Source organism: Mixophyes fleayi, chromosome 7 (assembly GCF_038048845.1).
Source record: "Mixophyes fleayi isolate aMixFle1 chromosome 7, aMixFle1.hap1, whole genome shotgun sequence".
Taxonomy (NCBI): Eukaryota; Metazoa; Chordata; class Amphibia; order Anura; family Limnodynastidae; genus Mixophyes; species Mixophyes fleayi.
The window spans coordinates 95,221,787-95,248,021 of record NC_134408.1 but is presented as its reverse complement, the minus strand read 5'-3'; the positions used below and the strand labels follow the sequence as shown (position 1 = coordinate 95,248,021).

At 44.4% G+C, this 26,235-nt stretch overlaps 1 protein-coding gene across 3 annotated transcripts in view; it reads right to left on the bottom strand.

Annotated features, from left to right (window-relative positions):
- CARF (calcium responsive transcription factor) overlaps window positions 1-26,235 on the bottom strand; it is a 75,796-nt gene that overhangs the window by 3,811 nt on the left and 45,750 nt on the right. For all 3 annotated transcript variants that reach the window (XM_075180148.1, XM_075180150.1, XM_075180149.1), the window contains 3 exons: window positions 8,413-8,584; window positions 826-901; window positions 114-226 (listed from right to left, as the gene is read on the bottom strand). In XM_075180148.1, the coding sequence (XP_075036249.1) occupies window positions 114-226; window positions 826-901; window positions 8,413-8,584 (361 nt within the window). The remainder of the gene's footprint in view (window positions 1-113; window positions 227-825; window positions 902-8,412; window positions 8,585-26,235) is intronic.

The window sequence follows — 26,235 nt, the reverse complement described above, 5'->3', positions numbered from 1 at the left end:
TGCTACATGTATTTGTAAACTATGGTAACATTTCAATACACTATTATGTGAAGTTATTTATGCATTTTAAAATTGAAAACCAGATTAAATAACTGCTGCATAAAGCCACCAACCTGAAGCTGTGCAAAGATTTTGGGCTGTAGAGAGGTGAGGGAGGTGATCAGCTGAGCTGTGTCTTGGCAGACATCTTCGCTAGGTGGGTTCTCCAATTTTAATAAATCTTGTTCTTAGAAATATAAAACAGACATCAATGTTATTTGCATTGCTAATTAGGTATGGTTTATATATTTATTACCGATATAAAATGTGTATCTGGCGTGCTCTTTGTGCTTAGGTGTGGCCAAATGCATTCCATTCTTTAATCCCTTTTTGAATATGTAGTGCCCAGCATTCACAGCAAGAGCCTGTGCATAAAGAGAGCACATTTAGCCAAGGGATTAATGAACCATAATGTTTAAGGTACTCACGTGTTTGAATCGCCCATGTGTACAAAACTTTATTAAGTAGGTTATGCAAGATTATACTCAAAGATCAATCTATTTTGCCTTCATTGTTCAGACACTTATATATAATTTTACATACATGCATAATCGTGCACATAAAAACAGGGAGAAAAACCAACCAGGCAAGCAAAATGCCATTGGAGTGCAACCTATCAAGGTCTTTAAAACAGATATTCAAAACATATCTCGTTTATTCTACAGTGCTCCGCAATAATAGGTACCTTGGAATGGCAAATACAGACACAAACAAATATAAAAAGGTAAAGAGAAGTCTGCTATACCAAACAATTCAATTCCACCTCATATCCTAATTTATTCTTACCTTCATGAGAGGAGGATTCAAATGTGACTGTAACCAATTCATTGAGAACATTGCCATTATCTGAAGTCCACTGGAGCTTAAAAAGGGTAAAAAAAAAAAAAAAAAAAGAGAATGGTAACTCTACAGAAATGTCAAAGTGATATTGTAAACGCACATGAGGCCCATGAGGCCCCATCGCTCTGCATTACATTTAATCCTAGAAAAATAAATAGTTGAAAACAAAACTACTGAGTTTTCTGATTTCACCTAACAATCTGGTTCCTTTCTTACTCCTCTCGTTCCATAATATCCTAGTATCATTAATGTGGGGTTCTGTCTGGAATTCATCATATCAGAAATTCCAATGGCTATAGAATATTTTCAAATTTGTGTAAAAAAATGCACTTTTGCTGGGGTTCTTAAACATGTGCAGAAGTTGGAGACAAACATATTGGGTTGTGTGTAAGGACACCGGTGGTAATGATATTAACGGTGCTGATAACACCGATAACGAGATTAATGCTGGCTGTCATGTAAGGTAAGTGTTACTGTTAGGGTTAGACATTGGGATCATCACCCTGAATTGACACTTTAAAAACTTCTCATATGGCGGTCGCCATTTTCAACTATGTAAAAACGGAGTGCCGTGATTACTTCTGATCGGGATCTTCCAGAACATAGTAGGATACTTCTCGTCATTAAAGAGATAAGTCTGATTTTTTTTTTTAATGTCGCTGGAGTCACGTTCAGACAAACTTTGTCTACGAACTTGTTGTCGGTGTTATCAGCCCCGTCAATTAGTAGCCCACCCGAGGACACATGGGGGACACCTATGACGGGAATATTGTATCTTTTCTATATAGGTATAATTTTGCAAAACTAAATAAGTATTGTGATTAATCAATTTTAATCAAACAGCTGCAAGCATATTTTATACCTGTAGTAGCTAAAAGACACTGCTTGTACCTTAAGCCAGTCTCATTGTAAGCCAGACAACCTGGCTCAATGAGTATAACTAGATGTTTCAATAAGATAAATTGGATTTCCTAATGAAAAAAAGAGGATTTATATACTTGCGTTAAATCCGTTTCTCTGATTCCGTCTGGGGGACACTGCTTACCATGGGTTGTGTAGGGGAGCACGGGAGTTGGCACCTAGCTAGTTAATCTTTAGCACTGCTGACAGACCCCTCCCCTCTACAAACCCCCGCCTCTTCCTCTTCCTCCTCAGTTAATTCAAAAAGCCCCAAGGAGATAGGTCAATCAACAAAGAACAGAGGAAAGGCCGAAGGGAGGGATCGCAGTGTCCCCCAGACGGAATCAGAGAAACGGATTTAACGTAAGTATATAAATCCTCTGTTCTCTTTCATCCAGTCTGGGGGACACTGCTTACCATGGGGACGTTCTAAAGCAGTCCCCTAAGGGTGGGACCGCTCTGACAACCCCATTCGTAGAGCACTACGAGCGAAATCTGCATCTGCGGATGCGAATACATTAAATTGATAGAATTTGGTAAATGTGTGGACAGAAGACCAGGTGGCTGCCCTGCAAAGCTGGTCAGCAGAAGCCCCATTTCTTGCTGCCCATGACGCCCCTACCGATCTGGTGGAATGGGCCGTAAGTCTCTCCGGCACAGGCAGGTTAGCGGTCATGTAAGCCTGCCTAATAGTTACCGTAATCCATCTTGCAATGGACTGTTTAGAGGCTGGCCAGCGTCTTTTGTTAGAATCACATAAGACAAACAGAGAATCGGTTCGTCTAATTTGAGATGTTCTTTTGACATAAATACAGAGAGCCCTAACCACATCTAACTTTTTCATAGACTGCCGATCAGAGTGAGAAGTAGATGAAAAAACTGGAACTACAATTTCTTGGTTCAAATGGAAGGAGGACACCACTTTTGGAACAAAAGAGGGGAGTGTTCTCAAAACCGCTCTGTCCTCATGAAAAACCAGATATGGTTCCCGGCAAGACAGAGCTCCCAATTCCGATATCCTCCGTGCCGATGCAATTGCCAAAAGAAAAACAACCTTCCAGGTCAAACACCTAAAATCTGCTTCAGGTAAAGGTTCAAAGGGAGGCCCTTTAAGCATGTCCAGTACCAGGTTAAGATCCCATGGTGCTGTAGGTGGAACATAGGGAGGTTGAATATGTAAGACTCCCTGAAGAAAAGTCTTGATATCTGGCAAATCCGCTAATTTCTGATGAAAAAAGACAGACAGTGCCGATACCTGAACCTTTAGGGAACCTAAACGAAAACCTGCTTCCAGCACATGCTGAAGAAAAGCCAATAAGCGAGGGAGACGGAAGGTGATATGACCTATTTTCACACCATCTGATATATGCTCTCCAAATCCGCTGACAGATGCCAGCCGAAACTGTTTTTTGAGCTTGCATCATAGTGTTCACTACTCTGGAGGAAAAACCCCTAGCCCTCCAGAGGCTGGCTTCAACAGCCATGCCGTTAAACTGAGCTGAGGTAAATTCTTGCAACGGAAGGGACCTTGAAGAAGGAGGTTGTCTCGTGACGGAAATCGAAATCCCTATCCTATCGGCATAGAGATTATGTCTGCGTACCACACACGGCGTGGCCATGAGGGAGTTATTAGTATTATTGAAAGACCCCCTTGCCTTACTCGTCTGAGCACGCGAGGAAGCATGGGAATCAGAGGAAACAGGTATCCCAACCTGAGCTCCCATGACATTGTCATTACGTCCACTGCAACCGCTAAGGGATCTCTTGCCCTTGTGCAAAACCTGTGAACCTTCTTGTTGTGTCTGGAGGCTCTGAGATCTGTATCCGGAAGACCTCACCTCTGAACTAGAAACTGAAATACTTCCGGATGGAGTGACCACTCCCCCGGCATCATTTGATTTTGACTTAGGTAGTCGGCCTCCCAATTCCTTATTCTTGGAATGAATACTGCCGAAATTGCCGGAACATACTGTTCTGTCCAACAAAAAATCTGAGCTGCAATTTTCATTGCGGCTGCATTCCTGGTTCCTCCCTGCCTGTTGACATATGCCACAGCCGTGGCATTGTCGGACTGAATTCTGACAGGGTGGCCCTAAAGGAGGGACTGGGCCCCCTGAAGGGCTAAAAGCATTGCCTACAACTCTAACCCATTTATTGGTAAGGCTGATTCCTGAGCCGACCAAGGTCCCTGGAGCCGGAGGTGCAAGATTACCACCCCCCAACCTCTCTGGTAATGGGAGGACCCCACTGTGAATCTTAGGCTGCAGATGATTCTTTGTGAAAGAAGAGAGCCGACACAAACCTGTATTGCCTGACTTCTTGATCACTCTTGGGGTAGCGGTGTTACAAAGAAACAAAGTGGTACCGGACCCAGCAGGTCTATCATGTGCCCCCTTGCTATAATACCCGGAATCCAAGTGCCTTGGGATGACGCTGCCTACTCTCCCCCCCCCCTCCCCCTGCGCCACCTCTGGCAGAGTAGAGTGGTCTTCAGGACGCAGGCTTCTCCTGTGTCCTAGAGGCCTGGCGACTAGCCGCAAACGAGCATCTACCCCTGACAGAGGAGCCTCGATCATGTGGTTGTCTACCTCTAAATGACTGTGCTCTAGGCCAGGAGTTCCCTCTAAAGGGCTGACAAAAGGAGCTGACCCGAGGAGTCCTGCCCCTACCTGAGAAAACCGGCAAAGAAGTGCTTTTGCCCCCTGTTGCCTGGGAAATCATAGTATCCAATTCCGGCCCGAACAGACCTACTGCTGAGAAAGGAATGGGGATTCAACTGACTTTTTTGATTCCGAGTCTCCTTCCCAGGATTTCAGCCATAACGTTCTTCTTGCTGAAATGGATGCAGCCTGAATAGAGGACGACACATACTCTGAGTACTGAGCCCCCTTATAAAGGTACCCCGATGCCTCTTTCAGATGCAAAGCCAGGGGAAGTAAATCCGAGTCCTGTAAGGCCTCTGCCAGTTGGTCTGCCCATGTTTCCATGGCTCTAGCAACCCAAGCTGAAGCAAATGTGGGTCTAAAGGAAGAACCCGCAGCTACAAATATAGATTTTAGCTGGGATTCCACCCTGCGATTATTGACATCCTGCAGAGTTGCTGAACCTGGGACTGGTAGTAAAGTGTGTCTTGTCAAACGGGCTACTGGAATATCTACCTTAGGAATACTCTCCCAGCGGGCCACGCCTTTCTCCTGTAAAGGATATAGGGAAGGGAACTTTCTGGGAACAGAGAACCTTTTATCAGGTTGTTTCCAGGCTCCCTCTGCAATATCTCTGAGTTCTACAGAAGGGGGAAAACGGATAGCCTTCCTTTTGGCCTTCTTAAAGAGACTTCTGTCTCTAGGAGTAGGATCCTCCGGTTCTGGGAGGTCCAACATCTCTCACCGCTAAAAAAAAAATCATTAATAAAATGGCTTTTAGGGTCTTCTTCCTGTTCCAAAGGTTGCACCTGGTCAGGATCAGAATATACTTCCCCCTCCTCCTCTGAAACCCCCTCCGGGTCTGAAAGGACCATAAGGGTATTAGTGGACCTAGGCCTCTTCCTTTTAGCAGGCGGGATGTTTGGGGATTCAAGTAACTGGTTTAGTTTATCCAATCCCTTTATAATATATATGCTGCAGATCATGCCGGTTCTGTGGGAACAGGGGCCTGGTCTGTAAGCAATGAGGAAGCGCCGGGCATAGACGCTTCAATAGAACCTGTGGCAGCAGGGAGGCTCAAAGGCGTACTAGCAATATTAGCCACCGCGGCTGCCACAGTAGACATCAACTGATTGAACTGTGACACCATCTGTGCTAAAGAGGAAACCGACTGTGTCAGGGAGGCTACCCAGGCCGGTTCCTCCGTCAGTGGGGCTGTAACAAGCTGGGATTGCGTAGGGGGACACCCTGCATCGTAGACAGAACATAGTGCCAACGGGTCCTTCTGCCCACTAGGTAATTTTGCATTACATTTTGAACATGTGAAATACTTTACTTTAGGGCCCTTTCCTTTATCTGTCATTTTATAAAGGAAGGCACACCAAACACACAGCCTTAAATAGTTAATTTAGCTGAGAGAGAGAGAGGGGGAAAAAAAAAACCAAGTATCAACTAATCTGACATAAAAGTTGTACTTGTAATTTGTTAAACAACAAAATAATATATTGGCAAGTAGGAGAACTACAACATAACCCCTACTAGCCCACTTTGCAGTCAGCAAATACAGTAATATGTGTTTAAATCAGATACTTAGCCACAGGCCAAACAGGGGAGAAGTCCAACAGTAGTGACTGGTGCCTGCTCCCTCTGATCTGTGTCCTTTCCCGGGCTTTTCTTTGGCGCCAGAAGGCCGGGCTAGTTCAATATTTCCTGGAGAGCAGGGGAGCTCTATGTCTTAGCTCCCCCCCCCCCCTCTGATAATGCCGTCTCTCTGGATTTTTTTTGATTTTTTTTTAAAAAAACCACCATTAGGAAAAAAAAACAAACAGATGGTGTACGGCAGAGTTGTGGAGACCTCAATTGAGGTCTCCGCAAAGGTTTGCACCCCGATGGCCTCTCCTATGTATGAGGGGGGATCTTGGTATGGCCCCCTTCTGTTTCCTTCTCCTCCGCGGAATCCAAGATGGCCGCCGGCATTTTGTTTCTTCCGACACTCCATGCCCGCAGTGGCAGCGCCGGTTATCGGGGAGGCCCCAAGAGTGACAGCGGTCCGGAGAGTCACTCTGTATTCAGGCACCCAATTTACTCTGCCAGTGAGAGCCTCTGGCTCTCATCTGACAGAGCAGTGCCTGCGCTGCTGTTCTGGGAGTGTGCTCTCTATAATAGAACACACTCCCAGGTCTGCCACCAAAGAAGAACTTCCTATGTCAAAAAGGAATTAAATAAAATAAAAGTTAAATGAAAAAAACACAAGCAGTACTAAAACATGCCCAACTCCTATGGGCACCTAGAAAAAACTGAGGAGGAAGAGGCGGGGGTTTGTAGAGGGGAGGGGAGGGGTCTGTAAACAGTGCTAAAGATTAACTAGCTAGGTGCCAACTCCCGTGCTCCCCTACACAACCCATAGTAAGCAGTGTCCCCCAGACTGGATGAAAGAGAAATATCATTTTTAACAATGCAAACCAAGCACAGTATATTTATATGTTTGAAGCCTTTACTTTTTCATGTTACAATCTAGTTTTCAAGCTCTTTTCTCTTCAGACATTTTTGCACCAAAAAGTTGTCGCCTACATAATTATGAACAAATTTATTAATATTGACAAAGATATATTAAACACATTTTCAAGATATCTCAGATGGATAAATTATTAGAGCCATATTTAGAGTTGATTCTGTTGTAGACATTGCAAGTGAATATACTCTAAATTAGTAAGCTTCCATTAATTTTGATGAATGAAATAGGAGATTAATTAAGTTAGAATTGTATGCAACTGTGGGGGCACAAGCACAGTAAAGAGTATGGATTTTCAGTAACTTGCACTTGAGGGCCCCTATTCCTAAACAGCAAAGCAAGTGAAAGTAGATATGTGTAGCACTTCCCCAGAGATACAGATTAGTTAGACTTGGCCACATATCCAGACTTGTCTCTTAGGGGGCAAATCTTGTGCGCCTTAAAGGCATGCTGCAGAGAGGATAATAGTCTATAGTCAAAATTAGATTACGTAATTTTATGGATCAAGTCCCAGAAAGCCCTAGCGGCCCTTGTCTAATTGGATATGTTGACCTTTGCAGAACCAAAACATGAATAATTGAAAGAATCAATTTGTAATATGCCAATTAGAGCAGTTTGTGTCCGATTGGCTGGAGTGTGGTAAAACTGCTCTGAACGGCTGACCATTAAGCTCATCACTTTGCAGTGAGGATCCACTAAAAGCAATTCGTATCATTCGCTGTTCTATTTTTAACTTTTATTTCAAATGGACTGCTTCAGAAACAAAGAAAGAAGATTCTATATTAATACAGGAGACTAATAAAGAGATACATGTGGACTTTTGAGTGTTGTTTATTTTAATTAGAAGACTTCTAACAATTTTAATTTATGTGATTTTATTTTATCATTAGTTACTATTCTGGAACTGCATGTTACATGGGTTCCAGGGCATGCTGCCACTTGTAGTTCTAAAAGCATTGTCATGTCTAATCAGGTAATTGCTCCTGTGGCTTGCTGGGATAGTTTCCCACCACACTTAATCTAAATTTTGACTATACACTATTACCCCGACACACTGCCTAAGGTGTGACAGAAAGAACCCCAATGCCATTCAGCACTGTGCTGGGAGAGTCCGTTTTATGGGGGCTGCAACGAGATAACCTGAGAGCTGTACAAAAGGCCTTATGTACGATATATTCCAGAGTATAGAGCCTATCTTGAAGCAGCTGCATATATATATGCACTGTATTTTTAGTTGCACACTGCTCTAAATCAGGCCCTATATGTAAGAATCTGTGTACCAAATCATTAAAGCTATTGAGAGAGACAGCAGCAAGGAGGCACATGCAGTAGCTATGTACAAGCCATAGAAACAAAGATAGAATTGTCATTCCATTATCTTATGTACCACCATCCTCCACGTTTGTACATGATAAATGTATGCAACATATTACAACATTATTTTTATGGAATCCTCATTTATAACCACATTTCATTCACCTCTCTAATTGCTCCTGGGATTGTTTCTTGATCATAGATGAGCTCTCCATTTCCCAGGGCTTTCTGTGCCTCATGGATGTGGTTTTTTAAGTCATTCACAGTTGGGAAGTAGGACAGGTTATGTCGTTCAGGAATTTCATCTAGTTTGAAAAGCTCTCGCTCCACAAATTTCCTAGAGAGTAGAGCAAGAGAGAATAAAATCATTTCAACATCCAGTTTCCCAAAAACTTTGATATGTGTGATAAGTATGTATGTGTGTGTGTAATTGAAATGTATATGTATAATATAAAAAATTAAACAACCTGGAGGTCCAGTGGGGGCTGCTACTCGCCTCAGGTCTCGAATCTGGAGACCATAGAGTGGAAGTTCCGACTGTGCCCTTCCTCTAATGGTTTGTGTATGCACTTAAAGACATAGCACTTATAAGAGCTATATAAGCCAGTAAGGTACCTGTTTCTGTGACCAACAGATTAGAGCACACAATTTATTCCACCACTCCCCTCTCCCTGGCAGTCCTGTGTTGAGCCCCATGTTCCCTGTGTCAGCTCAGCCCTTTTCAAGGAACTAAACTATTCTGACCCAGCTACACATTACCTAAGAAGTGTAAGCTATTCCAGGTGTTGGTGACGGAGACTGGTGATGGTAACAATAACCCTCCTACAACTGACCACATGTTTGTATGCAGCTGTCAGTCAAAGATAGGAAGCGGCTGGTTTAGCGACTGTCGTCAGTAGGAGTAATCAGTGACTACTAGCAGCTGACAACCAGTAAAGCCCTATAACGTATGATAGAGTGTGTTGTCAGAGTAAGAGATATATGTATTTTCAGTGCTATGGCCTGTGTAAATTATGACTTTTTGGTATGGTATGGGTTTGTAATGCAGGTATAAATTGTAAGATTTCAAGTTGGATGATTAACATATATACAATTTATAGACCTGGGCTATTTCCTCTTATGTAATTTGTTGCAAAATATTGCTTCGTTTGTATGGATTTCTATTTTATTTTTTTGTTTTAATAATACCTAGCTGTTAAAATGAAAATTCTTGTCACATTACATATGTATGTGCACTATATTATATTACTATATAATCATTTCTCAGCATATTTTCACATATTATCTCTGCTGCTAATATTATCAGCAGACTTCAATTGTATAGTGTCCTAGCGGCCAAAAATCTCTAAACAGGTCTTTTGTATGATTTAGGCAGCAAGATTTTTTTTTTTTCTTTTTTCCTTAAAGAGGTGAAGGAAAACACCCCATGGCTGTCTGCACTGTTCCAACACGCTACATTTCAGTATAATTTGCCATGAACATGATTTTTGGATGGTGATCAATTGTGCCAGTAGAAAAAGCTTTTGCAATCTTATGTCCGGATTATACAACACTCCCTTAAACTGTCTTGTAGCAGGTCAAACTACCAATATGTACCAATGTACTGACCAGAATGCCCATATATACTATTAGAACAGTCAAATTTGCAGTATATGCTAGTGCATGGATCAGAACACTAATTATACAGAAATATTTTGTCAGTTATTAGTAAGAAAAGTCTCCATTAGCAAGGGAAGGGACCTTATACAAGTGTGATTTGGACATACTGTATATATGTTAGTTTACACTAGGTTAAACTGTCTTTGTGGTAGATTATGGATGTTATTACTGGGACACTCCCTGGTCCTGACTCACAGAATTAAAGTTCGCAACTTTTCCAGGGTCTGCTGTCCACCATATTATCTAATCATTGATAGGTACATCGTTTGATTTTCATAAGACAAATTAAAACAGCGCACTGAACAAGAAACAGAATTCTTTTAAAAAATTTATGTCCGTTGATTAAACAATTCAGCATATTTTTTCCCAATAACGAAGACACAAAACAACATTTTTGTACTTACCGTAAAATGTTTTTCTCTTAGCACAATTGGGGGACACTGCTCACCATGGGGTATAGTGGGTGCTGTGTGGAGTTAGGCACTAAAAAGACCCGTTTGGCCTGCTCCCTGCCCCTCTATGCCTCCTCTCACCAGAGAAATTAGTTATTTATCTTACAAAGCCACAAGAGAGGTGCAACACATATTAACAGAACACTCATGAACTGTTAAAAACAACAAACGAGGGTGGAATCACAGTGTCCCCCAATTGTGTTAAGAGAAAGACATTTTACAGTAAGTACAAAAATGTTGTTTTAACTTGCATATACATTTGGGGGACACTGCTCACCATGGGGATGTTCCAAAGCTGCCCCTTATGGGTGGGAACACGCAGACTGTGCACAAAACTTTTCATCCAAAACTGGTGTCTTTGGAGGCAAAGACATGAAAATGATAAAATTTAGTGAACGTGTGGACAGATGATTATATGGCTGCCCGACACAACTGCTCGACCGAGGGCCCATGCCCAGCAAGTACCAACCGACCTAGTGGAGTGAGCCGTGATGTCCTCAGTAACCGAAGACCCCTGAGAAACATAGGCCTGCCTAATAGTAGCCGTTATCTATCTGGCTATAGTTTGCTTCATGGCTGGCCAGCCACGTTTTTCGAGCATCAAACAGAATCAAGAGACTGTCTTGCGAACTAAAGACGAGTGATCCACAAAGATCCATAAGGCTCTCACCACATCCAATTCCGTCAGAGCCCTGACTGTTGGATGAAGGATCTCTAGACAATGTCAGGATAACTATATCCTGGTTTATATGAAATTTGGATACAACTTTTAGTTGAAAAGAAGGCAGAGTCCTCAAGACAGTCCTGTCGTCATGAAAAACCAAGAAGGGAGCTCTGCAGGAGAAACACGTCTTGCCGAAGAAATTTCCAACAAAAAAGCAACTTTCCAAGTGAGAAGCTTGAAGGCAATAGATTGCAGCGGTCCAAATGGTGGTTTCTGTAACACAGATAGGACAAAGTTTAGGTCCCAAGGAGCCACCGGAGGGACAAAGGATGGCTGAACATGTAAGACCCCCTGGAGAAAAGTCTGTACCTCTGGTAGCAGAGCCAGACGCCTCTGAAAATAAGCTGCAAGCCCTTATCCAGACTGTCCTGAAGGAATGCTAATACTGCGGCTAAACGGAAGGAAGAGATTGACATACTTTTCTGCTCACACCAACCTATATATATCTTCCAGACACGATGGTTATTTCTGTTTGTTTACTAGCCTTTCATTATTTGAATGACCCTGACAGAACCTTACGTTGGAGGATTAAAGATCAACTTCCAGGCCGTCAAAGCCAACCATGCTAGGTCCTGATCAAAAACCGGACCCTGGCTGAGCAGATCCTTCCGGATAGGGAGTTTCCAAGGTGCGTCCTTTGTCATTGCGAGTAGATCCGCGTACCACAGTCTTCTTGGCCAATTGGGTGATAGAAGAATGACCTTGACTCCTTTGTGTCTGATCTTCTTCAATACCCGGGGTAATATCGGTATTGGGGGAGGGGGGTGGAATGTAAACCAACCCAAACCTCCAAGGAACCGTCATGGCATCCACTAGGTACACTTGGGGATCCCATGACCTGGCACAATACTTGGTGACCTTGCAATTCAACCGAGAGGCCATCATGCCCACCTCTGGTTGACCCTACTTTTGCACAATCAGTGAGAAATCCTCCGGGTGGAGGGACCACTCTCCCAAGTGAATGGCATGGCGACTCAGGTGATCGGCTTCCCACTTGTCCACTCCTGGTATGAACACCGCTGAGATGCCCACACTATTCTCTTGGTCACCTCCTTCACGGCCAGAAGACTTCTGATTCCCCCTTGGTGGTTGATATATACCACCACTGTGGAATTGTCGGATTGAATCCGAATAGATCTGTTTTTCAATCGGGATTGTGCTTACACCACCGCCTTGAAGACCGCTCCTAACTCTAGTACATTGATGGGCAACTTCTCCTCCATGGACCAGATGCCCTGTAATCGGAAATTCAAAGTCACCGCCCCCCCCCCCCCACCCAGCCCCACATCTGTTGTCACAATGGTCCAATCCAATATTGAGAACGGTCGTCCTTGAATGAGATTCCCTGCTCGCGTCCACCACAACAAGGACAGGCGTGTTCTCGGTGACAGGTGAAGGAACTGGCCTTGTAAATGGGAATTCAACCTGTTCCACTTGGAAAGGAGCTCTTGCTGGAAGAGGCGGGAATGGAATCTCGCAAATTGCACTGCCTCAAAGCACGACACCATGTGTCCCATCATCTTCATGCACTGAAGGATGGATAAACGCTTCGGGGACAACAGAGATCTTTACCTGTTGTTGCATGGCCCGAATTTTTTTCTGGGGGCAAAAAGACTCTGGCTACTGGTGTTGAACAAAAGGCCCAATAAAATCATGCGTTGAGTGGACACTAGTCTGTATTTTTGAGGTTTATAAACTAGCCGTGAGACTGCAGTCTGTGCAGTCAGATGCAGATGGGACCTCAGCCGAGACACCGAATCTGCCTTGATCAGGAGATCATCAAAGTATGGGGGGACCGTTACGCCTTGCTGATGTTTTAGACTGCAGCCATCACTGCCATAATTTTCATAAATACCATTGGCACTGTTGCCAGACCAAAAGACAGAGACTAGAATTGAAAGTGAGATTTGTCCACCGCAAACCTGCGGAGGTTGTGATGTCCCTGCCATATTGGTATATGAAGGTAAGCATCCTTGATGTGCAAGGATGCTAAAAACTCATTGTGTTCCATTGAATTTATTACCAAACGGATCGATTCCATGTGGAAACTGGAAACCCTCAAGTGTGCATTCAGAGACTTTAAGTTTAGAATGGGATGGTATGACATATATGGATTTTGTACCAGGAACAGATGTGAGTAAAACTCCAACCCCAATTGTTTTTTTGGGACCAGTACAATCACCCCTGACCCCAACAGGGAGAAAATAGCTTTTTAAAGGGCCATCCTCCCGGTCCTTCTTGCAGAGGGGGCATAATCATGAAACACTGCGGGGGCGATCCCAAAAGGTCAAGGCTATAACCCCTGCAAACTATACCTTTTACCCAGGCGTCTGTGGTAGAACTGTACCATTGGTCCCGAAACATCAGGAGACGGGCCCCCACCACCGTACTTTTGGAAGGGGGGAGGAGACATGTAGGTTGCTTGTCTGTTGGCTTTGGGCGCCGCCCTGTCCAAGCCTGTCCTACCTCGCTGCGCCCCACCCCCGAGATACTGAGGAATGACCCCTGGTGGGGGTGCCTCTGGATCTGCCTGCAAAACAAAAGGAGCAAAAACGCCTACCTTTTGTCTTGTGAAGAGCCATTGGCAAATATGTACTACGTCCCCCAGTGGCCTGAGAGATTCATTTTTCTAAGGGTGCACCGAATAATGCTAAGCCATCATATGGTAATGCCTCCAAAGCCTTTTTGGATTCGGCATCCGCCTCCGAAGATCCCAAGCACAGTGTGGGTCTAGCCGACACTGCCGGGGAGGAGGTCCGGGATAATCTCTGACTTGTGTCAAGTACTGCATCTCCCAAATATTTGGCAGCCTCCTTAATGTGGTCGGCCAAAGATGATAGTTCAGCTCTAGGAACTCCCGACTGAAGGCCATCACTGAGGGAAGAGGCCCACTTTTTCACCGCTTTAATCACCCATGCTGCCACTGCCACAGGACAAAGGGAAGCCCCTGAAGCCAAATATATGAATTTCAGGATGCCCTCACATTTTCTATCAGCGACATCTTTTAAGTTAGCAGCACTGGGTAGTGGAATAATGGTGGAATTTGCTAAATGTCCAATGGGAGCATCCATGCTGGGGTGATGACACCACTTCAGAGTTTGGAAACGGATAATTGAGGCAAAACCTTCTGAGAGTCAGATATCTATCAGGTTTCATTGTGGCCTCTTGCCAAATCTCTGACATTTGTGGGGAGGATGGAAAAGAAATTATTTTCTTTCCTTTTCCGTTTAAACGTGGATACCTGAGAGGTCACCTGTTCTTCCTTTGAAATGTCTAGCACCTGTCTTACCGCTAGAATGAGGTCCTCTACTCCTTGCCTGTTGGAGGAATCATCCTCCCAGGCAGATAACTTCTCAATGTCTGAGTCTTCAACAAGTTCACCATCCTCCATAAGAGAAGGGGTCAGTGTCTGACTCTGGCAGCTCTTGGACCTGGAATGGAACCTGGCATTTGCTCTGCCTACCTGAGGCAGAAGACTCCAAAATGCTTTCCAGGGATGAAGAAACTCTGACCAGACTTTGTACAGATCTTTCCAGGTTTTGCATCCATAAAGGTGCAATGGTCATCGCTGACATCTCCTGAAGTTGCTGCGACATCTGTCCCAAGGGAAGTGTGTCCGCAGACTGAGTCCCAGGACAAGAGTTAGAATTGTCAACACCAACCATCCAAGACCATATGGTGTCTCTCTTTAGCTCCGCAATAGAGATGGACAGTTCCCTGGCCCAGGCTGGATCCCGCACATCGGAGGCCTCCCCAGATGAGCACTGGCCTACATCCTTATCCTCACAAGTTACGCATAGGGCAATCGGGTCTGACCGTCCACAAGGTAATTTTGTTTGGTACTTTGAACAAGAAAAATGTGACACCAAAGTGGTACCGGCAGCCTAGGACTTGGAACCAGTTCCTCTTTCTGACATGATGACACTGCAGAAAGGAGAGAAAAATAGAAGACACACTGTGTGTGTTTGTGAAATACTGTCAGACTGTATTATACACACACTTTTGTGTCAGAAAAATTGGATTTTTGTACTTGCGTAAAATCCGTTTCTCTTAGTCCATTGGGGGACCCCAGGGACATTGGGGTATAGAGTAGGGATAGGGTGAACTGGCACTTTAAACTTCTGTTTACTAAGCCCTCATTTCTCTCCCTCTCTACCCCACTTCCTGTAAGCCTAAGTTTATGTTTAACCAAGCCCACAGAACTCGGAGATAGAGAGAAAACATTAAAAGAGGATAAAATTAACAAAACAACAACATTCTCTTAACAAGTCAAACAGTAGGAGAAACCAGAGTGTTAAGGGTGGACGCCCGGTGTCCCCCAATGGACTAAGAGAAACGGATTTTACTCAAGTACAAAAATCCAATTTTCTTTGGGAGACACCGGGACATTGGGGACATCTCAAAGCTCCCTCACAGGAGGGAACGCTCAGAAGAAACAGCACGAAGCACCTTCCTTCCAAAACTTGCATCCTTGGAAGCAAACACATTAAACTTGTAAAACTTAGTGAATGTGTGTACCGAAAACCACATGGCCGCTTTACACAGCTGTTCACTGGAGGCACCATGGCGGGCCACCCAGAAAGCACCGACAGACCTTGTAGAGTGCACCCGGAGATCATCTGGGACAGGCTCCCCAGCCCCACTGTAAGCCTGACGGATAACAGCCGTAATCCACCTAGCAATAGTCACATTAGAAGCTGGACAGCCTCTCTTGTGAGCATCATAGAGAATCAAAAGATCTTCAGTCTTGCGCACCTTCTGAGACCTTTGAACGTACATGCGCAAGGCTCGGACAACATTGAGATAACGAATAGAATTATCGTTATCCGAAGACGTAGAATCAGTCAGGGCAGGAATGACAATGTCTTAATTTAGATGAAATCTAGACTCGACCTTAGGAAGGAAAGAGGGCTTGGTTTGAAGAACTGCCCTGTCTTCACGAAAAACAAGAGGAGGAGACTTGCAAGATAAAGCAGCAAGCTCTGAAACGTGTGCGTGCCGTAGATATGGCCAAAAGGAAAACCGTCTTCAAGGTCAGAAATTTCAATTCCACTGTATCCAAATCCCCTGGTGCTATCAGAGGAACATATTGAGGTTGTACATGGAGTACGCCCTGAATTAAAGTTTAAAAATCAGGTATGACGGCCAGTCTTCTTTGAAAGAAGACTGAAAGAGCCGACACCTAACCCTTAAGAGAACTAAGGCGCAAACCTGCATCCAACCCATCCTGCAAGAACCTAAGTAACCTGGCCAAGCGAAAAGAAGAAGTAGGATATCCCTTCATTTCACACCAGCCAATATAGGTCTTCCAGACTCAATGAGATTTTTGCAGAACCTGGTTTACGAGCCTGAAGCATGGTTTGCACCACACATCCGGAAAAACCCTTAGCTCTTAGGATTACGGCTTCAGCAGCCACGCCGTTAAAGCCAGACGTTGTAAACCTAAATGACAAAAGGGACCTTGAGTAGCGGCAACCGCCACTGTCGAGCTCCTGCCGTGAAGAGCACGTCGGTGTACCAGGCCGTCCGCGGCTAATCTGGCGCTACTAGAAGAACTGGAACACCCTCTCTCTTTACCTTTTTAAACACCATTGAGAGCATGGCTACTGTTGGAAAAGGTACATAAAGCGGTACCTCCAAGGGACAGGCATGGTGTCTACCGCGACAGCTATAGGATCTCTTGCGTGGGCGCAGAAGAGGGGGACTTTGTGGTTCAACCGCGATGTCATCATGTCGACATCCAGCTGACCCCACCATTCCACCAACTGACGAAACACCTCCGGATGGAGGGACCATTCACCCGGATGCAGAGTCTGCCCTGCTTAGGAAATCTGCTTCCCGATTTTCTATTCCGGGAATAAAGATGACCATGAGCGCCGGAATGCAAGTCTCGACCACTGATATATCTTGGCGTTTCCCCCGCATGGCCAAGGGAATCTTGGTGCCGCCTTGATGATTGAGGTACACCACAGCCGTGGCATTGTCTGACTGAATCTTCACTGGCCTTCCCTGCAGCAAGTTCCAAAACATTGATTGGAAGGTTGGATTCCTTCCAAAGACCCTGAAACCGAGCGTGAAGAGACGGCCCCCCAACCTCGTAGGCTGGAATCCGTTGTGATCAAAGTCCAATTCCAAATTGAAAATTTGCATCCCCTCCCGAGATTCTATTTGTGTAACCACCAAAGAAGCGACTGACGCGTTTGCGGAGACAGGCGGAATACCTGGCCCGACAGATTCAGATGGGATTTGTTCCATTGTGACAGAAGTTCCAACTGAAACTGTCGTGCATGAAACTGAGCAAACTGGACCTCCTCGAACGTCGATACCATCTTGCCCAGAACCCTCATGCCAAAATGCACAGAGGGCTGCTTTGCCGCCAACAAAGATTTCACCATCTTCTGCAAGGCTAGAATCTTGTCCTGAAGTAAGAACACCCATTATTGTCGGGTGTCGAATAAAAGACCCAAAAAGTTCATCTGCTGGGATGGGATCATTTTGGACTTCTTGAGGGTGAGAAACAAACCGTGAGATTCTAAAGTCTGGATCACTACTTGGATATGTGACTGAAGCACATCTGGAGAAAATGCCTTTAAAAGAAGATCGTCCAGGTAAGTGATGATTGTAATACCCTTGGAGCTTAGTAGAGCAGCCATAAACGCCATGATCTTGGTGAAGATAAGCGGGGGCCATGGCCAGACCAAAGGGAAGAGTCTGAATTTGGAAGTGCTCTGATTTAACTGCAAACTTCAAAAAGGAACTGATGACCCTTCCAGATAGGCACATGGAGATAGGCATCTTTGATGTCTAAAGCCAAAGCCACCATGGATTCTCCTTGTTCCACGCCGTTAATGACCGAGCACAAAGACTCCATCTTGAACCTAGGCACTCTGACCTGTGTGTTCAATGATTTCAGATTCAGAATAGGTCTGAATGAGCCGTCTGGTTTTGGCACAAAAAAAAAAAGTTGGAATAAAAACCCAAACCTCTTTGAGAATCTGGCACCGGAATAAACACTCCGGAAGAGAGGAGGGATTGGATCGCTTCTCGTAAAGCCAATCATTTTCGTGGACAAGTGGGAAGCCCAGTGGCAAAGAACCGCCTGGGAGGAAGGCCGAGCAGATCGATCTTGTATCCCCGGTCCACCACACCCCAAGCCCAGACATCAGTGGTAGACTAAAACGACCAATCCCTGAACAAGAGAAGACGGGCTCCCACCACTGACAACAGCGGAGGAGCAAAATGCCCGTCATGCGGACTGCTTGTCTGCAGGCTTTACTGTTGAATGTCGAGAAGACCAGGCCTGGCGCCCACGCTGCAAACCACCCCTGGGGGCGGATGACTGGCCCCTAGAAGATTGGCCCCAGGAATATTGACACTGAAACCTGCCTGAGGACCGAAAGGACCGAAATCTGGACATTCTTTGTTTGGGTGCATTTACAGGGAGAAAAATGCTCTTGCCTCCTGTCTCAAGAGCCTTTTTAAACTCTACATCACTTAAGCCAGAGAGTCCGACGAGCCGAAACTGCAGAGACAGAAATATGTGCCCCAATCAGTCCCGCGTCCATAGCCGCCTCTCCTAAATAATCTGTCGCCATTTGAATTAGCCCCACTAATGGAAGCAGTTCAGAGGACGGCCTGCTGCCAACAAACCTTCAGCAGCTGTTCTGACCAGCGTTCTACAGCCTTGTTCATCCACGCAGATGCCAAGGCAGGCCTCAAAGAGGCACCAGCTGCCACGAAAATGGACTTAAGGACGGCCTCAACCTTACGGTCTGTACCATCCTTAAGAGTGGCTGCGTTAGGAAGAGGAATAGTCGTTACTTTGGCTAACCTTGCAACAGCAGCATCCACATGTGGAGGCATCTCCCATTTAGCAAGAACTTCAGGAGGAAAAGGATAACATGACTGCAGTTGCCAAGATACTTGGAACTTCCTATCTGGGGAACCCCAAGGCTCAGACAACAAATATTCCAATTGGGAAGAAGCAGGGAAAGAGAGAGATTTCTTTTTCCTGTGCGCAAAAAGAGAAGCCTCTGCAGCATCAGGAACCTCTTCCTCAGGAAAATCAAGTACCTGACGGAGAGCCTGTATTAACTCCAACACTCTGACGATCAGAATGAACTTCCTCCACCACCGGACGAGGATCCATGTCAGAATCCACAGCTAATTCACCCTTCTCCTGGGAACAACAGTCAGACTCTGACTCATTTCCCTGAAGGGGTGTTGCCACCCTCTTATGCTTACTGGAGGAAGACGGTGCGGCAGAATACAATATCTTTTCTAAAGAGGAAGAAACTGAAACCAAACCCTGTATAGAGGATGCAAGTCAATGTACCCAAGCTGGTTCTACAGACTCTGCCGGGGTAGAAACAATCAAACCCTGACTTAGCGAACTAGAACCCATGTCATTCGCTACAGAAGAAGCGGATTCAGAAGATGGTGCGGCCACAGCCTGTGACCGCACCAACTGAGCAAGTTCAGCCACCGTATAAGAGAGAGACCGAGCCCAGGCAGGTTCTGCTGTATCTGAACAAGCAGCTGCTGTATTACACGGTATGCTCTTTAAGGGCCGGCAGGCTGTGCAGAGCCTGAATGACCAGATGGGAACTTAACATAGATGTAACACCAGCCCTACCACGCATGGATTTTCCCCTATCTGACATGTTAACAGATGGGACAAAACAGACAACACAGTGTAATAAACAGTGTAACAAAACACAATATAAATAACAAGCCGTACACAAAAATGAAAACCCACTCAACTAATCCAGTGCCTAGCAGGGCTCACTATCTTAGTGACCCTAGCCTGACCCAGTCCCATAAGCTAAAAATAGTTTTGTTTTTTTTTCATTTTTTTAAATGACTGCCCCTAGTAAGAGGCATGTGTTTTTACTGCGTTTTACTACCCCCCTCTCTCAGCACTGTGCTGGGGGAGGGTTCACTTACCTGCTGTCATCCCTCCACACGCAGCGTTTGCAGTCTTTTGCCTGTCAGAACAGGAGGATGGACACAGCCTGCGGCGACTATGCCCGGCTCCTATGAGGGCATGAGAACGTTGGGAGAGGGGGGCTGCCCAAAGTGGCACCCCTTATCCCCCCCTCCAGACAGCGCACAGCCGACCATGCTATGCGCTGCATACTGCAATTCCGCACTGTACCTTTCACTCTCCCGGCTTGTCGGCACGTTGTTGAATCGGCAGAGTGTTTTTATACAACTGCCAGACCGGGAGGAAGGGAAGCCAGGTTACTAAACACCAGACCCTCCATAACCGAAGCCGGGGAAAGCTACAATTGGTGACCGACAGCCGCTTACGCGGCCGGCTGTCAGGAACAGGAGACACAAGTCTCTGATTAACATACAACAAAAAAATAAACAGATTTGGGCTGCTAATCGTTTGCCGGGCACTTAATTTAGATTGAGGCTTACAGGAAGTGTGTTATAGATGGGGAGGAGCTATGGCTTAGTAAAAAGAAGTTTAAAGTGCCAGTTCGACCTGTTCCTACTCTATACACCAATGTCCCCGATGTCCCCCAAAGGAGGAGAGAGAAAATCAGTAACATCGATTATTGTATATCAGTCCACAGGATTATTACACATTCCAATATCTATATCGAAGTGATAGTCATATGGGAAGAAGACATGAATTCCCTCACTTCCTTTGTTAGGCACATTAATGCCAATGAAGTGAATCTTAAGTTCACCACCTCCATCAGCAGTGAGAGAGTAGAATTTTTAGATTTAGAAATTCTTGTGCAAACTGTTGAGATAAAAACAAAAACATTTATAAAGGACGTGGACTGCTGCAATCATATAGTGGCTACCAGCAACCACCACCCCCAGTGGCTTAAAAGCATACCTGGGGGGTAAAATTTAAGAGGCTGAGAAGAAACTGCACTAACATACTAGATTTCGAGACCCAGGCAGAGAGCTTAAGTGTCAATTTCAAAGAAAAGGAGTACAATCCATCCTTACTAAAATATGTGATTGTAGCAGCAAGGTAAACAGACAGAAATCTCCTACTTGCAACAAAATGCAAGTCCAAAGAAGAACAGAAGGATGACGGTCTGAGATTTATCACACATTAAAGTGTCCATGCAAGTAAGGTCAACAACATAGTGTCCAAGTATTGGCCAATACTTCTGAAGAATAAAAAACTTACAGGCCTTATTTCCGATAAGCCCAAACTAATCTTCAAAAAAGCAAAAAATCTCCAGAGCAGCCTAGTCCAGATTGCCATACCACTAGAAAAGCGCATATCTCCGAACACATGGCTTAATGATAACACTGGCGGCTTCTATTTTTGCAACAAATTCTCTACTTGTAAGAACAGACATGTGCATACCAAACCCATTACACAGTTCACGTCAAACCATAACCATAGGAAGTTCTTGATTAAAGAAAAAATTACATGCGACACAGCAGGGGTGATCTACCTCCTCCAAGGCCCCTGCCACAAACAATATATAGGCAGAACTACTCGACCCCTAAAAATCAGGCTTGCAGAACACTGCAGAAACATTAGAAAGAAAGTGGAAAATCACAGTGTGTCACAACATTACGCACAATTCCACAATGGAGATCCCACCTCGCTAAAATTCTTAGGAATTAAAAAACGTGACACAAAACTATAGAACGAGCAATTTTATTGCCAAGATCTCCAGAGAAGAAGCCAAATGGATATATGAGGTAGGATCCTTAGCACAATATCGGCTTAATCTAGACTTTGACCTAGGGAGTTTTCTAGAGAATTGAAAATAGTTGAAAATAAATCAAACTGGGACACTTCGTTTTATACTTACAAACGCATTACCTTATGTACTCGTACAAGTCACAAACTTAAGTATACATAGATGCAGTCTTTATACGCATTTATTAGCATGCATATGAGCAACGAGTCCACTTAAAGCTTAAGATTTTTGCTAATATTTGACTTTATTCTATACTACTATTTCTGTGAAGAATGTACCATCTAATTATATAGTTTAGTGCAGCATGGGACTCTATTGCAAAAGCACAGCTGTAGTTATATGGACTTTATATTATAAGAGCACATGGGACCACAGAACAAGGATTCCACATATCCACTGCGATCGACAAATCAGCAAGCTTCTGATCAGCACCTTCTACTTTCAGAGAAACACCAATCAGTGACTGCTAGGAGGGCAATTTTAACCTGCAAGCTGACTAGTGGCTCATTATTGATATATCCCTGAGGATGCCTCTACATACGAGGTGAAACGCGTTGGTGACACAGACTACCACCATTTGAATCTGTCTTTGTGTGAGACTACTCTTTAGTGACCAATTCATTGTGCCCAGCATTTACATCACTCGCACTGCTCCCTTGAAAGAATCGCCCGCCTATGGACGTAAGCGGCTGCAGACCGAGAAAAGAACAGCTGGAATCACAGCATACACAGTGCACATGCGCAAGGACTTCCTTTGAAAAATGGCACAATATGCCTCAACACAGCCTCCAGCACAGCGAGGAGGAGGAGTGGAAGGTTGCTGAGTTAGCTACGGGGACAAGCACCCCCCAACAAACTGTGTCTATTCTTACTTTTGTGGGATTGATCAGCGTACCAAGTGCCACTTCCAATATCCTTGGGATTTCTCGTGAACTGTGTCTGATAGAACACTGAGACCACGGATAACAAGGAGCCATCACACCAGAGCCCTTGCACCTTCCCAATTGGGACTATTGGAGACTATTTTATCTGGACTTACTTTCCTTTATTAAATTGTCTTTTATTCAGAAACTTTAGTTATGTAAATAACGATCTGGCCAGAAACACATATGATTTGTGTTACATGGTTTATATACTGCAGTACAATCATGTTTGCAATAAACAATGTGAAACTACAACATTCATAGACTATATCACATTTAAGAACGGAATCATTAGAGCATCAGGGGCTATTGTACACAACATATAATCAATCATAAAGTATGAGATAGAAATTCACTCAACCAGAGAATTGAAAAGTTTTTCCCTCAAGACAACTGTGACAGGCACCGCAGAAGCTGTGAGCAGTGTAAAATGGCTGCTGCTGTTGTCGAAGTCAGCAAATTGGATAAAGTCATTTCAATTAAAATCGAGCAAACTTGGTTGTCTTTGTCTGAAAAGATGCGTACGGTACGCTACAGCGTAAAAGGGCACGCTAGGGCGTAAAAGGGCGTACGCAGCTGCAACACGTGGAAGCAACAGTATTTAGCCTTTTACATACATTCGCACAAACACGCATACTTGTAAAATAGTACACATTAATGGTAGTTGCAACACAGTCATTTATGTCGAAATATAGTAGTATTTGTTTTATATTATAAGTTATAGGCACATTAGTGAAATATATGGAACAGGTTGAAGGAATCAAATCATGTGTGGTATCATAATAAACCTCTTAACATTTTCTACTGTTCGGTTCACTCTGCGAAGGAATCGCAGAGTTCATACACAAGTTATGAATGATAGGGAATAATGAACTACCGTACTTAAGACTAAGAAATCTTGGCGGGAAGAGCAGAGCATACCCCCTGGAGAGATGACCCCCTCCTTTGGATTCTTTAGGATGAATTAGCCAATGATTGACAACCCCTTGGACCTTCCTGAAACCTGGACCAATAGAAGCAAGCTATACCATCTTCATTGTTTTACTGTATTCCTGTGTGCATATAAGCAGCAGCTTCTCATCTAGTGTTCAGACATCTTGTCCCCAGACTTCAGGATTGAAGGACTGTACACTGGATCCAGAGCGCCTGCGATAAGTAACGACTATACTTATTATTACTTTGCTTGAATATATTCTGCTACCTTAAGAGAATAAATCTTTGTGCGTTGGAAACACAAATCAAGATTCCAAAATCGTTATTGGTTAGCGACAATACGCACTTAACACTTAACAATTTGGGGGCTCGTGAGTTTTGGAGGTTTCGTTGCCGGACGATACGCAAGACCAACGGATTTCGGTTCCTCAACAAAGGGTGGAGACGCGTCATATACGGGTAAGAACGCAATGTGTTCAAAACCTGAATTTTACTCTGTGTTGTGAAACCGAATGTCCGTTTTGCATTGTCTAGGGCACGCTAACTAGAACCTAGGGACAAAAGAGAAAACTGTTTCTTTTTACTGTCATTGTGCGTTTTAACTGTATTGCATTGCTTAGCGTATGTGTATTGCCTGCTGTGCGTACGCGAACTTCCAGTAGATTTGCCACGTGGTTAAACAATCGGTTTGATAGTCATATGTGTATAGTATAATTACTTGTGAAAGCCTCCGAGACATTACTATTGTTGGGAACTTTTAATTTTCTGCGCAGAAAAGGTGTATAGTGTGTGATTTTGTAACGTAGATACACTGTTTATTATTCATTGTGCTCAGTTGCTGTCTGACGAGGCGGGTTGCCCAACTGAAGGACGGTATACAGGGCAGGTATACCGAATGCGAAAACGTGGTTTTCGCAAAGCGCTACCAAAAGATCGCAAGGTTTGCTAATAACTAGTATTGATAGGCTGTGCGATCTAACCGCACAATAACCGTCAGTGCGAATTGGTGAAGCAGCTAGGAGGAACTATACTGGAAAGGCAGGTTAATTTTATCAACTTGCGCTCCCAGCGATAATAAACTCAGCAGATTTTGTAGTGAGCCAGGGTATCGAGGAGCTGATAGCCCTTGGGGCCCACAGTGATATTTCTGTATTAGGGGTCCTCGCCTGGTGCGAGAAAGAAGCGAGTGGACGCGGCTAATGGAAATACGTCCACCGGGCATTAGAGATCTCTAGCGGTGATTGTAGCAACAGGGTTGAAATTGTTGGGTGGAAAGAACAGAGCATTGCAGTGTGTCTGTGTTCCATGTAGAAGGTATTGTTCAACATGGGTGCTAAGCATACGCTAGAGATGGCCAGTGTACTGCCTAAGGCAGGGCCTATTGGTTCAGCGAGATTTCTCATGTGTAAGAAATATGGTGCATACGCAACTGCGTATTGCGACACGTGGGTCAAGATGACCAAAGATTGTGATAGGCCTTTCCCAACAATAGGGAGTTTTAATGCAGAGGTACTAAATACTGTAAAAGATAAAGTATGGTTGATTAAGTCAACGAAAAAGAGAAATAGACATAATGATTGATTAAAATTGTGGCAAATGGAAGGTAACACGTGGCAGAGCAGCAAATGCACAGCGGAAGTGGGCGTGGCTAAAAGCGCTCGCACGGCGGAAGTAGCCGTTGAGAAGCATGGCGAACTCAGCACAAGCGCGCCCCCGCCACCTTATGTGGTGGGAGCGGTATGTACAGCCGTTATTAAAACTGAAAAAAGAGAAATTGCCAAGTTATATCCTGTCTTAAGCCAATTCAAAACCAGTGTATTAGAAGAGGAAGATGAACCCACTGTGTTTTCAGCCATTGCCCATGTTGTTAATATGCTAGAGGTTCAGCGTAAGTATGGGAAAGGAGCAATGGCTGAGATAGGTGAGAGTAGTGTGATCACTAGGAGTGATAGCGTTCTAAGTATTGATACAGCAAATCCTGTAGTGTCTCCTGAAGACAGTGAACCAGTGGGTGCGTACCCAGTCCGCACAATATCAGTTCCCAATGGGAAGGCGGATAAGGATGGTGTAGTTCCTTTAAAGAATGTTACCATGCATTGTCCCTGGACTAGATCAGAATTACGTTCCATTATGACTGAATTCCCAGATCCTAGAAAAGAGTTGGCAAAGTGTTAAAGACTTAGGAAATGCACACGAACCAACCAATAAGGATTGGCTTGTAGTGTTGAGGGCATGTCTTCCTCCCCATACTGACATAGAAAAATTTATTAAAGATTGTTTGTTGGATGAAGATGACACCTTGACTGATGAGATTAACCAAGAAAATATAGAACAAATTGTCAAACACTTAGCCATCTATTTTCCAGTAGTAGTAAATTGGAGTAAGATTTTCACCATAAAACAAAAGGATAGTGAAACAGCCTCAGATTACTTTGCTAGAGCTATAGCAGCGATAACACGGTTCACTGGGATATCCAACATAGGTGAGGACCCACATCACAGAGAGGTAGCTGTAGGAGTATTAATGGATGGCCTTAGAGAAAATTTAAAGACGAGAGTACAAACCACATTACCTAATTGGAGAGGCATCACAGTAGATTCTCTTAGGG